At 35.7% G+C, this 14,246-nt stretch overlaps 1 protein-coding gene across 4 annotated transcripts in view; it reads right to left on the reverse strand.

Annotated features, from left to right (window-relative positions):
* Nucleotides 1–14,246, reverse strand: part of PACRG (PARK2 coregulated) — a 227,030-nt gene that overhangs the window by 90,122 nt on the left and 122,662 nt on the right. For 2 of the 4 annotated variants that reach the window (XR_001874559.1, XR_001874560.1), the window contains exon 4: nucleotides 3,224–3,373. Coding sequence is in view for 2 of the 4 variants with exons in the window: in XM_017813703.1 (XP_017669192.1) it covers nucleotides 3,224–3,373; nucleotides 5,631–5,754 (274 nt within the window). In the remaining 2 variants the exon portion in view is untranslated. Of the gene's footprint in view, nucleotides 1–3,223; nucleotides 3,374–5,630; nucleotides 6,042–14,246 lie in introns of those variants that run through there. The other 2 variants (XM_017813703.1, XM_017813705.1) reach the window with 2 other exon arrangements.

Here is a 14,246-nt window from a genome sequence, read left to right on the forward strand (position 1 = left end):
CCCCCTCCCAGTCTGCAGAGATTAGACAAACAGCTCCTACATCTCACCAGTATTCCTCTTTCTCAGTCACTGGAATATCATGTTCCCTTCTTCTGCCCTCCTGGCACTCTTATGGCTCCGGTTAACTGTTTCAACAGAAAGCTTCAAGCCCTTTTCAGAGCACATCCTGGCCAGCTGGTGAGGATGCTCTCACTGTCTCCACCAATAAAGACACGAAAGGCAGCATCACCAGCAGAACTTTGCTCTTTGATGTTCTAATGCTCTGCAACAGGGCACTCAGGAACCCCAGTGAAAAGAAATGTCTGCTGCAAGTCAGGGTTTAAGTTCCAAGTGAGGGCAGAAATTCAGGCACACCAAATATGCTTTGTGCACCAAAAAGCCCCTTGCTCACTACTGAGACTCTTCAGATGTTCATTGAACTCTTTCCTGTGGCTTTTACATAGACTGTCTCAGGAGGCTTGGATCTTCCCCCCGGCATTTCTAACTCAGGTTGCATTGATTTAATTTAACCTGTATCTTATGACTCAGATAGGTGAGCATGTTTTAGATATTTTCAATAATTAAAACTTTTAATTTTTTTCATCAATACTCTTCTTTTTATAATTTACAAAAATTACCAATATCAATTACCCATGTGTTTTATTAAACAAGCAATAGACTCTTTTTTATGACATTTCTGAGCCTCCACTGAATCCATATAAACCTTTGGTATCTAAAGAATTTGGAGCTGGGAGTTCCAGAGCTTCACATCACACATACTGCATGAAGAATCATTTTGGTTTGTTCTGAACTGGTCACCAGGTAAGATGAACTTAAAGTAAGTTGATCTTAATTTCTTATCAATACCAATTTTTTGTTTGTTTGGTTTTAGTTTTGGTTTGTTTTATTTTGTTTGTTTTGTTCGTTTAGAAGGGTTTTTTGGGGTTTTCTCTAATATTCTCTTGACAATAAGCTTGTTTGGTGAGAGTGATATTCACAGATGCTGAATTTGGGAAAGAGTTGCTTTCATCAGATCGATACTGATCTAGTGAGGTGGCAATGACTAAAACATGGCTTCTTCCAGCTAACTTAATTTGAGGCAAACTTCCACAGTGTTTGACTTAATAGACTGCAATTCATACAACTCCTGGAAGATGTATCACAGTTTCTGCTTTCTCAAGCTATACAGAAAAGAAGGAAGAAGAGTGTACACTCCACTCACCCCATTTTTCACCTGTATGAACAAACAGTGGAGAAAATAGCCCGAATCAGTCTACCACTTTCTTATAACTGGGAGCAAACACCTGCACCTCAGTTGCCTATTAGCTTATTTTGATAGAAAGGAGGAAGAAGGGAGCATGCTTTTCTGTCAACCACCAGTGAAGGAGAAATGAAGTATAATCTTTTAGAGGCAGGAGGAGACAGAGGTATTCCCTATCATTCACATGCAAATACTGAATGAGTTGAACAGGTTCATATGGTAGGCCTTGCAAATAGTATCCATTTCATTCCTGGTAATACTGAAATTTAGGAACTTTTATTTCTAGAAAAGTAATGACTTAATAAAATTAATTATTTTTGAACTATTACTTTTCACTTCTCTCTGGGATTTTAGTTCTTCAGTGCCAAGTACTATGATTTAGTGTAGTTTTATATAGGCACAAACTTACAGAGCACAGATCTTATGCAAATATGTTGAAAATATGGTTTATTTTGCTCACAATAATCAAAACTGAAGATATATTTAGGTTGTGTTTAATGTCTTGTTAAGCTATGTACCTGGTTACACATGAGCTTTCCCTATTATTCATCTGAAATCACTGTAGAAAAGCCTAGTCAAGAGAATTTATGGGCTACGTCAGGTTGAAACTTGGAATGTTTGGAATGTGTGGTATATTCATTAATCAGTGAGAGTCATTTTTACCATCTTATTTTTACCATCTTATTTTGTGCCAGATACTGAAATCAGACCTGTTAAGGGGGAATCTTCCAACTCCTAAGGAGCCCTACTGAAATTACTTAAGTTCAGCCTACAGATGACACTCATAACCTTTTATCCCACTACTTCCAGAAAGCCACAGTTGTCATCTGAACTACTCTGCATTTGTGGAATGTCATGTTACTTCATATTTCTCACTAAAGAAAACAAAGGCACAGATGCACATGTATTTAAAGGGATCTAAAATCTAAATTTCATTTGCACCTTGAAGTCAGTCTTTGAACAGGCAATCTGAGGTGAATGTGTTCAATAAGAGGTGAATCTTATACTGACTAAAGAGTGAGTATAAAGTACTATTTTCCATAGCAATGCAAACAGAAAGTATAATAGGAAGGAGTCCTGCAAAGAACTACTAAAATGCCACGAATTTAATTAAAAATGTCTTTCGAAAGATTGTGAGGAATTAAATTTCTTTACATCTGCTGCAAGTCAGTAACAGAAATTTTAAATACAGTAACTTGGTAGATAATTGAACAGATAAGTACAGATAGATTTTCTAGAGAAAAATACTTTAGATATTAGTTTGGCAAAAGCAAGAGACACCATATTGATTTCAGCTGGTGACTGTGGTGTAAATGCATTCACATCATACAGTACTCATAGTACTAGTTATTAAAGACTGGGACTGGCAATAGAGATATGCACTAGAAAGAAACCAACTTAGTTAACTGTATGTACAAATTAGTTCTAAAGTTCTCTAAAATAAAACCTAAGTGTGCAGTAATAACTTCAAACTCCACTGTTTTGCTAAATATTATGTAACTTGAAATTTTCTATAACAAGGAGTTCTCTTGACCCTCAAATTAATTAGTCTGATCTCTAATTTTAATTTTAATCTTTCCTAAACTTTCTGGTAGCAGTGAATTGCTTGTGGAGAGCACAGAATGGAATAAAACAGCTGGACTGAACTAATGTGTTGGAGGGAGGAAAAAACCTTTGCAATTTATTAATGTATTCAAAAGACTGTTACAAAACTTTACAATTTAATTATTGGAAGATTATAGAACTGCTTCAGTGCTTCTGTACTGTGTTAAATAAACTGTACGTGCAAGGAGTAATAAATGAAATTGTTAATTTCAGTGCATCCTTAGGGAATAGTAGGAGGGAGAGTTTACATTATTTAGAGCTCCAAATGGATTTGAGTTTATATACAGTAATAAATCTTAACTACATTGTTAATTAACCCTGTCTCAAGCCCCTTTTTACCTTAGGAGTTGAAAGACAGTGTCTGTTAGGATAACTCACCATTCAAATGCTTAAAGATGTTTAGGACTGGGAGAATTTGCCGATAATAAGGCACCAAGGCCTCCCCCACCATGTCAGCTGATGCCACCAGGTGCTGGAGGATTTTCAGTGTGCTGATGAGGACGCGTCGGTTACGAAGGTTCAGTGCATCTGTGATGCAAAAAGAACAACAGGCAGAAAGTAGAATTAATTTCTAAAATGTAGAGGGAGGGGGAGGAGTCCTCTAATGGACAAATTTAATTAAACTGTACTCTGCCGGGGATTGTAAGTGGGCCTTTATTAGCCCAGCTTTGAAAGATGGATTGCAGTCCTGATGTTATAAAACACTGCCTTGTCTGATTGTTATTTGTTCCCACAATTTGTGCTGACTCTTCAGTAACCCAAAGAATGCAGCTCATTATTCCCTCATGCTGCCTGTGTAATACTGGTGAGGTCCAAACAAATGAAAAATAAATGTTCAGTAAGTACCATTTGGGGCCAGTGGAACTGTTCAACTGCAAGACAACCTGCAAAGGTTCACAACAGATACATTCTAGTGCAACAATTAGTGTTTGTATGTTTGTACTCATTTATTTCACGATCATTTTATTCATTCAACTAACAATTCCTACTATTCTGAGAATCAGTACAATGAAGCAAATGTTTATAGAAAAAAACCTACAAAAAAAACCTTGTAGGCTTTTTTTCCAAAAGAAAAACACTCCTGAAAAAAAAAAGATTTTGTCTAGCCTACTTAGATTTTTCTCTTAGCTTTCAGTGTTATCCTTCTAATCTTATGACACTTTGACATTTCATAAATATCTTTATTTTCTCTTCTCTTTTAATTTTACTAAAAGCAAGTACTTTACATTCTCTCTTATAATTAAAAATGAGTCATGCTTTTTATTTTTTTCCTTGCAAAATCCATCTATTTATAAAAGCTTCTCTGAAATAATGCAGCTGGAAGCAGTTGTCAAATTTGGTACGCTATTACATATTGGTCCAATTCTCCAGTGTTCTGTTCACTTACATAGATGCTTACATCATTGCACAGAGAAAGAACTGAAAAAGATAAGCTCATATTCATTTCTGTGTTTTATAATCACGAAAGTATATACATATGTGACTCAACATATCATAGCATGACACTAACTATAAGCATTTAGAAAACACACCAAAATTTGAAGATGGGTTACTAACAACTTCTTTAAGAACTGCCTCTTCAAACCAAAGTAATAGGATTGAAGATGTTGCAGGAGGGTTGGAACTAGACGACCTTTAAAGGCCCCTTCCAACCCAAAACCATTCTATGATTCTACAATTCTGTGATTCAGTATTTCTGGTGCTGAGTTTTGTCAGTGCACAGGAATGTCTTTTCATAAGGAATGAAGTAGTATTCTCACACAGGAGCAATGTCGTTTTTTCCATCTCTTTAAGCAAATGCACTGTACCCCGCCCGCTTCTGCTTCTTACTGCATGTCTGCTGAGTGCTAAAAATCAGAGTGAGAGCTCCAAAGCAAGGGCAGGGTAGACTGATTGAGTCAATACGTAGAGACAACTCTTGAAAATCAACTAGTAAATAAGGTCCCTTTATGCCTCCTAGCATGCTTGTGAACAGCATATTGAAACTACAGTTAGAAAACACTTAGAGAGCCCAAAGTATAAAAGTACTATTGCACATCATAGTGATTCCAAGTTAGAGAAATACTGCTAAATTAAAATACAGACTGAATTCCTTACTTATTTGCTAGTCTCTATTGTAGTCACCAGGCTGCAGTTAATTTCATATTGTCTCTGAGTTTATTAATGTGTCGAATGGAAGCCCACCAATGCAGCATGCTTACATTAAGTTCCAGCAAAGAGGCTGCCTATTCCAAAATATGCTTTTGTGGGTAGATGTTCTAAGGTTGTTTTAGCAAAGAGAGATTCCCAGAAACAATTTTAAAGATTAGGTCCAAGTCTCAGGTAGGAAAACATTCTCTTACAGAGAAACAGGCATTATTCATTTTCATAAAGGAGTGACTGGAAAAGGAACCTCTGGGGTTCCAACATACAGATTTATTCATTACTAAATTGTCATACACATAAATAGTAGCTAACAGAACTTGTAGGGAAAGTATCATTAACACTTGTATTTTAAGTACAACAATTATGTCATTCATAAAAACATGAATGAATATTTATATTCACTTGTATGAATGAATTAATATAAATTAATAAAACCAATTATTCATATCCACACTAATAATTAACTAAATGACATAAAAATTATCATTGACAGAAATTACAGCTTCTTAATCCTTAACCAACAAATTGTACCCATGTCCAGGAATAGTTCTTCCTGACTGCAGAAGCTGTCCTAGAGTATAAGAAACCTTATTTTGAGGCATGCAGTGTGTCATGTAAGTGGAAATGGCTGTCCAGCTACCCCTAGGAGGAACTTTTGGGTGGATCCCATTTGACACCATCGACTTGTCTCTGTCTAAGTGGTGCAGCAGGTCCCTGACTGTTTCCTCTTCAATTATGGTGGCTTCATTCTGCTCCACATCCATATCTTCAGCTCAGGGGATGGGATATTCCAAGAACAATTGGTTTTACTCCTAAAGACTGAGGCAAAGAAGACATTTTGACAGAGGTACCAGCAGGCCTCATGTCATTTAAATTGACCCATGATCAAAAAACTCCAAATCCTTCCAGTGACATCAGGCTCAGAGCCAGGTATTGATCTGCTGACTCCTCCTGCTTCTTCCCTCATCATTCTCTGCAACTGGAAGGGACTGATCCCACTCTTGATCCCTTAACCAGCTGTCCCAAGGCCCTGAAATCTCTGAATTGTCCTCAGATTTCTTGTCTAGACTTCATCACTGCCTACCTAAAAAATAAACAATGGATAATAATCCGAGGGCTGTACCAGGATAGGAAGCTTTCTCTTCACATCCTTAACCCAGGCCCCAGGGAGGCATCAGGCTTTCCAAAGAAGTGGGTCCAGTCTGCATATTAAGCCTTCTGTTCCCTGCTGAAAGGACTTTCCTATTACAATGGCAAGTTCTTTTTTTCCTTCTAGAAGCAGTTTTGACGCAGAGAACAGTTCAATTTGTGACGCCTTCATGCTAGCTGAACCATCATGCCCATTATTGTTTGGTACCACTTCCAGAGCCTTTTATCTATTGTATAGGGGCACCTGGGAAGGTGGAGCAGTCCCAGATGAGATGGGCCTGTTGCACAAGCGAAGGAACTTGTCACCATTACCCCCTACCTCTTGAGTCACTGTGCTCACCCATGCGGAGAAAGGATAGGGAATTCTCCATATCACACATCCTGTCTGCCTGTTGTGCCTGTCTCAGAGAAGGTAGGGTGCAATTCCAGTAGTCTCTTTCTCTCACTGTCCTTGATATTTCTCAACCTACCTACCTCCTTCAGGAACCCTGTCACTAAGTGAAGGAGTCCCTCTACCTGGGCACACCTCCCACAGCTGTGCTCACTGCTGCTGCCCAATACTGGTATAAGAGTAGGGTACACATTGCAGCCTGCACGGATATAGATGCAGATGGATATGATAGAATCAAACAGACTGAGAATTTGAGCCTGAATCCCTTCAAATTGCAGAAATCTGCAGTGTGTGTTAGGAAAACACTTGTAAATATCAAAAGTGAGATCAAATTGACTACAGAACTGTTGTTATTCTTATTAAATATTTGGACTGTGGCATGCATAGCAGTCAACCAACTCCTGGCCTGATTGTATTAGGCACTTTATAAACATTGAATTAGAGGCAGTCCTTGACCTGAAGATACATCAATTTCAAATATCCGTTTATCTTCTAAAAATCGCGTAATTATTTTCTGCGTACTACCATCGCTACGAACCATTCTCCCATGTGAATCAAAGGAAGAAAATTTTAATGCAGTATATGAAAATAGTACATTTCAACACACTGGAAAATGTCACTGATATCCACAGTTTACCAGAAACTGAAGAAAGTACTAGTATCCTTACACAGGAATAAAGCAGAGCATTTAAGACTCTTGGTGCAGTACAGCTACACAGCCCAAATAAAGGAAACGCATAATATCCCAAGTATTCCAATTTACAAAGCATGCTAGGCTGTTGCCTCTTGGCCTGGAAGCCTGCTGTAAGAGATGGATCTTCACAATAACAGCAAAGTGAACAACTGGTTTGCTTCTCAGTTAAAGATACCTTTCTGCTCCTGACTTCCCTGGCTCAATGGTACCTATTTCACTTTGGTCATCTAGACTATAAGCTATGAATTGTAACATTCTCTTAAATAGCAACTTGGAAAAAAAAAAGCCCAATACATTGGTTCTGTTGCTTGGTAGTTTTGACGTTTTCTCCTTTAATGATATATAAACTTGAAGATTTCGCTTGTGATTAGGATAACATTTTTCCAAGAAATGAGCAACCCTCCAGCTTAAATAATTGCTCAATTGAAGTTTATAATGAAGTATTTTTCATTCAAACATATTTTATTTTGTGCTGCTACAGTTTTTCCAAATAAATATTTTTCTGAGGTTCATCATAAATTTCTTAAATAAAAGAGAATTTTACAATGCTATCAGGTTAAATATCTGATGTAAATGCTCAGTATCTGAGTCAGCTCTGTGTTTCTACCATTCAAAGCCACAGTAAGAGATAATTATGAAATTTGAAAGCATATTTGAAACACTGAATATTTTTGGGATGGAAGTTTTCCAAAGTGCTGCTTGTTAGCTTGTTAGCAATGATCCGATACAAAATACAAATTCATTGCCTTCAGTGAATGTTAATTCACTGTATTTTTAACTTCAATTACATTTTATTGGCAACTGATGTAAATTTAGAATGTTCTTTTGCTAATTTCCCTTAAGAGTAGAAATTTTTCTTAAGATATATACCACTTGTTTGCAATAGAAATAATTATTTTAAAACATTCAAGCCTTTTAGTTGAGTAACATTTCTAACATCTCAAAGAAAAGACCTAGAAGTTATGTAAGTTTATTTTTTATATGTATATTTTATTTTTATGTGGCAGTTTGGAAAATCCTATCTCAATCTGAGATGTTGTCTGTAATAGAAACCAGAGTTCTCATCTTTGGGACTGATAGATTTTATAAGACAGGAAACATGACAGTATTTCTCCCAGTACACAGTGGATCTGTTTCATGACACAATGTATCATCACAGAAGAGATCGAATCAGAACATTCTTCCCCAGATAGCACATCGATAACCTGAACTTTACAGTTTCCCCAATCCTCCACCTTGTGTCTAAGTACTAAATTTAATTTTGGTGGTTGTAATAAAAGTTATGTTGATAATTTACTTTTCTCTAATGTTCACTGGCCTCTAATTATATTCCCTTTCTTTTTCAAATACACCTGTGAATCTATGTTTAGAAATGCACTGACAGATTCCATTTTATATTTAGGTTTCACAACCAAAGATTAAAACCAATTCAGTTTGTATTCATATATCTCACTCAAGTGGTAAATGAGGCCACTGTTTTAGAAAATTCTTTGCCTGAAGCAGAACAAGATACATAGAGGAGGTCTCCTGTAGGGCAACAGGCACTCAGGATAAAAATGCTTCGATTGTTGTGATCTACTTAATCTTGTTGATCAAGGGCTTCTTTTAAATTCACAGAGCCAGGTTGAAAGAAATCCAAACACAAAGTGTTCTCAAAATGCAATTGATTAAAGTGATATATACTGCTCTTACAGAGATTTTTGTCCAAAACTTTCAAAATGCATACTACTTAACTACCCCAAATGGATATAACAGCGTTATGCTAATTTCACAGAACGGTAATGAAGGTAAGGAACAGTAATGAAACAGTGTTTCAATCAAGAGTAAAACAGAATAACAACCTTCTGTTCTGTACAAGTCCGGTAAGATCCTGATCCAAATAACAATATAGTTGTACAGATATTTCTTCCTGTACAACTGAAAGTGACATGTTGCAGTAAAGTGATGGAAAGGAGGAGTAGGGGGCAAGGCATGAAAACCTCAGGACAACCTTGTCATCAAAGACTTGATTTTGTAAAGCCAAAGCCTATGACACAGAAAAGGCTAAGATCCATAAGTGAAACACTGATGTTTGCAAGAAATGTGATCTAGCAGAATATGGAAGACAAAGTCAGTGCCTTTTTTTCATCTTTAGTTGTGCTTGTAATTGTGGCATTTTACTAGATCAGCTCCTATAAATCTTGAATTCTATTAACATTTGCGGACCAGTTTAATTATCTAGTATAACGAAGACACTGAGAAGAGAGTCCCAAAAACCTTCTCAGTGACTATGCCAGTCTACAGAGTTTCCATCCATTCCTAGGTGAACACTCCTTCCTCTGTGCTAAGCTACTAAAACCTCAGTGAGTACCCTCCCTCCTGATGAAAACAGATCTGTTATCAATGAAATGTGATGCCATTTTCAAAAAATGTCTGGGCATTAGTATTTGCATTTATATTGCAAAAAATAACATAGCATTCTAAATGTATTGTTGGTCCTTGAAGAAGAAGAATATGGACAAGAAAAGCCTGACAATACAGTTTTCTTAGACTTTCAAAAGGTATTTGGTAAGGTCTGTCACTGGCTTTTGAAAAGCCTAACTGCAGTGGCTTCCATAGAAATAAATAATGGCTTAGAGATAGGAACTGAGGGCAACAAAAAATTATCACAGAGGAGGAGTATCACTACTAGGGCCTTGCAGCAATCTACGCATAAATTCATGCTTTTCAGTAGATCCATAGATGATTTGGAGGAGATTTGGACTGATGATAACAAAGATTTCTGACAATACCAAGTTGTTCCAGATGCCAAAGATAAGGGCTCACTCTGAGGAACTCTAGAAGGATTTTACAGTCCTTCCAAATGAGGTGATAAAATGGCAGATGAAATTCATTACTAATAAATTCTAAATGTTAATAAATTAATAAATTCAGGAGAGAATAGCTCTAACTCCAAAAGTCAGAGATGTTAATTGCATATTTCACTTTGCAAACATGGACAAGATTTATCTCGATTGAATGAGAAACACAGTTTTTCCTCATGGACAGGAGTAAATGGGAGTACTAAAAAATCTAGTTTCTATACTATTTGAAAATACCTGAAATGACCAGTTTTGAGCAGAAGATTGTAACATAAACCTAATTACAATCGCTTGTACTGGTTGATGAAACCTACAGGGCAGTATTTGAGTATCAAGAAAATTTAAAAAAAAGTCAGAGACCCTTGCTTTCTTTAAAAGTACTTTAAGTCTTCTAAAGCAAGCTTGTTTACAGTTATTTTTCAGTCTGTGATGTTAACAAGCAGAACTGGTTCTCAAGAGCAACAGTCAGTCAGAAAGAAGATAACAATTCCATTAAAGGTTCGATTTACTTCCTTTAGATGACAGAAATCAACTTCCAGGATTTACAGAAAGAAAAAGACTACAGAGCAGAAAACTACATTTATTCCATAAAAATAAGCAGAATGAAAAGAAGTATTTAATGACTATTAAATACTCTTAAATATAATGAAGATATATGAGAAGAAATGTAAATATAACCGGGCTTAGAACAACTGCTAGCAACATGTTCAACTTTACTTATCTAAATGCAACAGTGACACTGATTTGACACTAAAGAGGAATTAAGTACACTGTTGTCCAAGACAACAAGAATCCATGTTTTACATGCAAATAAAAAGCAGAAATCAGTTTAATTTAGAAATTTATTAAAAATTAAAAAGGACTCTGTAGGTGACACTGAGGGAGGAATGTTCTGTTCATTTCTCTAGATCTGACTCACAAAAAATCTGTTTCCCTTAATGAAATATTTTCAACAAAGTTTAAGGTATTCTTGATCTACTGCGTCACAGAAGGGATTTTTAATAGCATGGAAAAAAGCCTCAAAAAGTAAAACTTTAGTGTTCCTTAGGACGGAGATTTTTCTTTTTTGGACTCAATCAGAAGAGCTCGTCTGCTGAATACAACTGTGTAGAAACAATACTTCCATCTAAGTTACAATTTAAGTGCAGAGATGTGAGCTTTATTGGTTTTTGGGCCTAAATTCAGATTGCCTACACATCCATTTTAGGATTCACAGTGTAAAATAGAAAAGATTCTGGCAAATGGGTGATTCAAGATGCTTAAGTGTTTAATTTCACATTATTTACTACTTTAGCAAAACTATATCAAGATGTTCCTATTGATCATTTCTACTCACTCCAGCTTCTGTCCTGTTGTGTGCTATTACTTCATTTGTGACAGTGCATTTATAAACTAGACCATTGAAATTATCTGAGTTTCAAAGTAATGCCACTCTGAAAATATTTTGGGTTTATTTCAGATTTGGATTTTTTTTTCCTTTTTATTGATACATCTAGATGTGAGATTCACTGAGTTGCTCCGCAAAAAAATGCATTAGCAAAAGTCAGAGTGTGGGAGCTGGAACAACTGGTGACTTTGTGCATGAAGGGGTTGAAAACTCCTATAACTACACTGCCAGCAAAGCAAATGTGAATGGTAGCATGCTCGCTGCCTCTGAAAGGAGAGGAGGTGCTTCCACACGCTGTGTTGCACGTCCCTGATGTTACTCATAGAAATATTAGACAAAGGTGTAGAAACTTCTGGCGCCTTCAGTGTTTATTGTCTGCATGTGTGTTTCATGCAGAGAATGCTGGGGAACTACGCAGTCAGGAATCTGAGAGTTGCAGAAGACTAATGAAAGCAAGAGAAAGGACTTAGAGCTTTTCTGATTTGGCATTTGCTATGGCACATGTAATATTAAAAGCAGTAATTTGCCCTCCAAATGAGTATCAAAATTAATTTCACATTCCCATAATGTCCACAGAATTTAGGAGTATTCCACTGGCAAGTACACGGCACAATAGGCACCTTCCTGGCTATTTTCTTGGTTAGTTAATGTTAGGCCACACATGAATTTTAAGATAAATCTGTACATTACTGAAAGACATGACAGGGCTAGACAGATCCCTCTGCTCCCTAAAAATAAAGGAATTCTCACATAACCTACAGGCATCTTTGCTTGCCACCCCAGTGGTTCTGTTTGGTTCTCTGCCACAAATCCAGTTTTTTATATGGGGCAAAATTAGTCTCCTTCTTCTGTCTTTTTAGCTGTCTGCAATCTGAAAGTAACAACATGGATGTTTCTGGCAAAGAAGAGATTTGGCTGTGTGTTGTGCGTCAGAACTTTCATGATACTGCTCCAAAGTACTTTGCTATTGGCTATATATCTCAATTTATGAATCTCTGCTCAGGTTTAAATAACTCAGAAAATGGATTTGCCAATATCTTCTGTGAAAGGGAGTAAAAAGCCTTACACCTTAATTAATTTCATTTTCCGATTTTGCATTTTGTTTATTGTTAGTTGGATTCTTTACAAGTTTGACAAATACAGGGAATTTGTTTTTCCTGTTTTATATCATGCAATGACTATATTTATAAACTATTTTATCACGTTTTTCCAGTGCAAGGTACAATATATTTTGAATTTTTATTTTGAGAAATAAAAATATATTTTTAATATTTTTCTCTTTGAGAAACTAATGCCTCCAACCTGAGGGCTTTTTTCTTCCTCTGAATTTCAAATAAAAAAGAGTGTGTGTCAAACACAAAACAAAAAAAAGCAAATATTTTTCAAATAAATATAATTCTTCTTTATTATTTTAATAATTTTCAAGTATTTTAGAAGAGAAACCAGGCCTGTTAATTTCAAGTGTATGGGGTTTTCTTCATCACTGCCTGTTTTTATTACCAGAAGAAAATTTGTTGAAAGAACTTGGGCTTCCAATAACACACAGATTGATTAAATAATATCATTTTTATCTCTAATGATACAGTGTTCAAAAAGTGCTAAATTTAAGCACGGACGGGTGGGGATAGATTTCTCCTTAAATCATTAAAATACAATACAGAATTCTAACATTTAATTTAAAATGTTTTTAGAGAACAGCTCTTTACTAATATTTTCATTTGATGAACATGCAGGAGAGAAAACTGCTTTTAAAAGCAGTTAGAATTATCTTTAAAGTTGTTATTCTGCCTTTCTTATAACCTTATCTCCTTCATCATATATATTACCTTGACTAACAATAAATTGATTCGCTCTTTCATAGTAGAAATATGGTCTACAAGAAGACTGGTTAATCAGACATAACTCACCCAGTGGGACACTTTAGAGACAGTAATCTGTGTAAAACATATCTGAGTTTATTGTGGATGCAGCCGAGTCACAGAAATGCATAGCTATGATGACACTGCTATATTACACAGTCATAGCAACTTTAAAAATCCTTAAAAGTATGCAATTTCAGATTCTTGGGATTGGTGGTGTCTTTTTTAATATTAATATGGTTTTAATTAGGAAGAAGCCTTTATCATTGATAATACTTAGACTCTTCATACATTAAAGCTCATACAGAAGCCTTTTTAAAATTAAAAAATAAGCACTTGAGAATAAAAGAAAGCAGAACTAACAACTAAATTTAGCTAGTAGATTCTTCAGTATGTTCCAGCATCATAAATTATGACTTGATTTAAAAGACTATATATCAAACCCATACAAATACCCTTACCTAGTGGTCTCTTTCTAATGCTAAATGCTGTGCAACACCTAAAGCTTCCATGTAACTACTTCTAAGCTAGATTCTGGTCTCAGCAAGACTTTTAAATCCTAATGGAACAGTCGCTGTCATAAAATTGCAGTCTTTTCTGAAGAAATTATTTCAACTTTCCAAAAAATTGATACCACTATAAATATATTTGCGTGGTGTTGAAAATACAGTTCTAAAGCAATGACATGATTCTTCTCTTTACATGTTCCCCTTTTAGAGATAAAAACCAGTAACGTTGTTTTCTTAACCCTTCTCAAGTGTTGCAGAGTAACCATTCTGAATATTATATATTCATTTTGACATTTTTAAAATCTACAGTAAGATGAGATAATGACATCTATAATTAATCTTTTTCTGAGAAAAAATTGAAGAACTCTACAATTCTGACCCTTCCAACACTATTATTTCAGTATTATCAGGTTCCAAACTGCATTCA

Source organism: Lepidothrix coronata, unplaced genomic scaffold, assembly GCF_001604755.1.
Source record: "Lepidothrix coronata isolate B3197 unplaced genomic scaffold, Lepidothrix_coronata-1.0 Scaffold42, whole genome shotgun sequence".
In the NCBI taxonomy this organism is placed as follows: domain Eukaryota; kingdom Metazoa; phylum Chordata; class Aves; order Passeriformes; family Pipridae; genus Lepidothrix; species Lepidothrix coronata.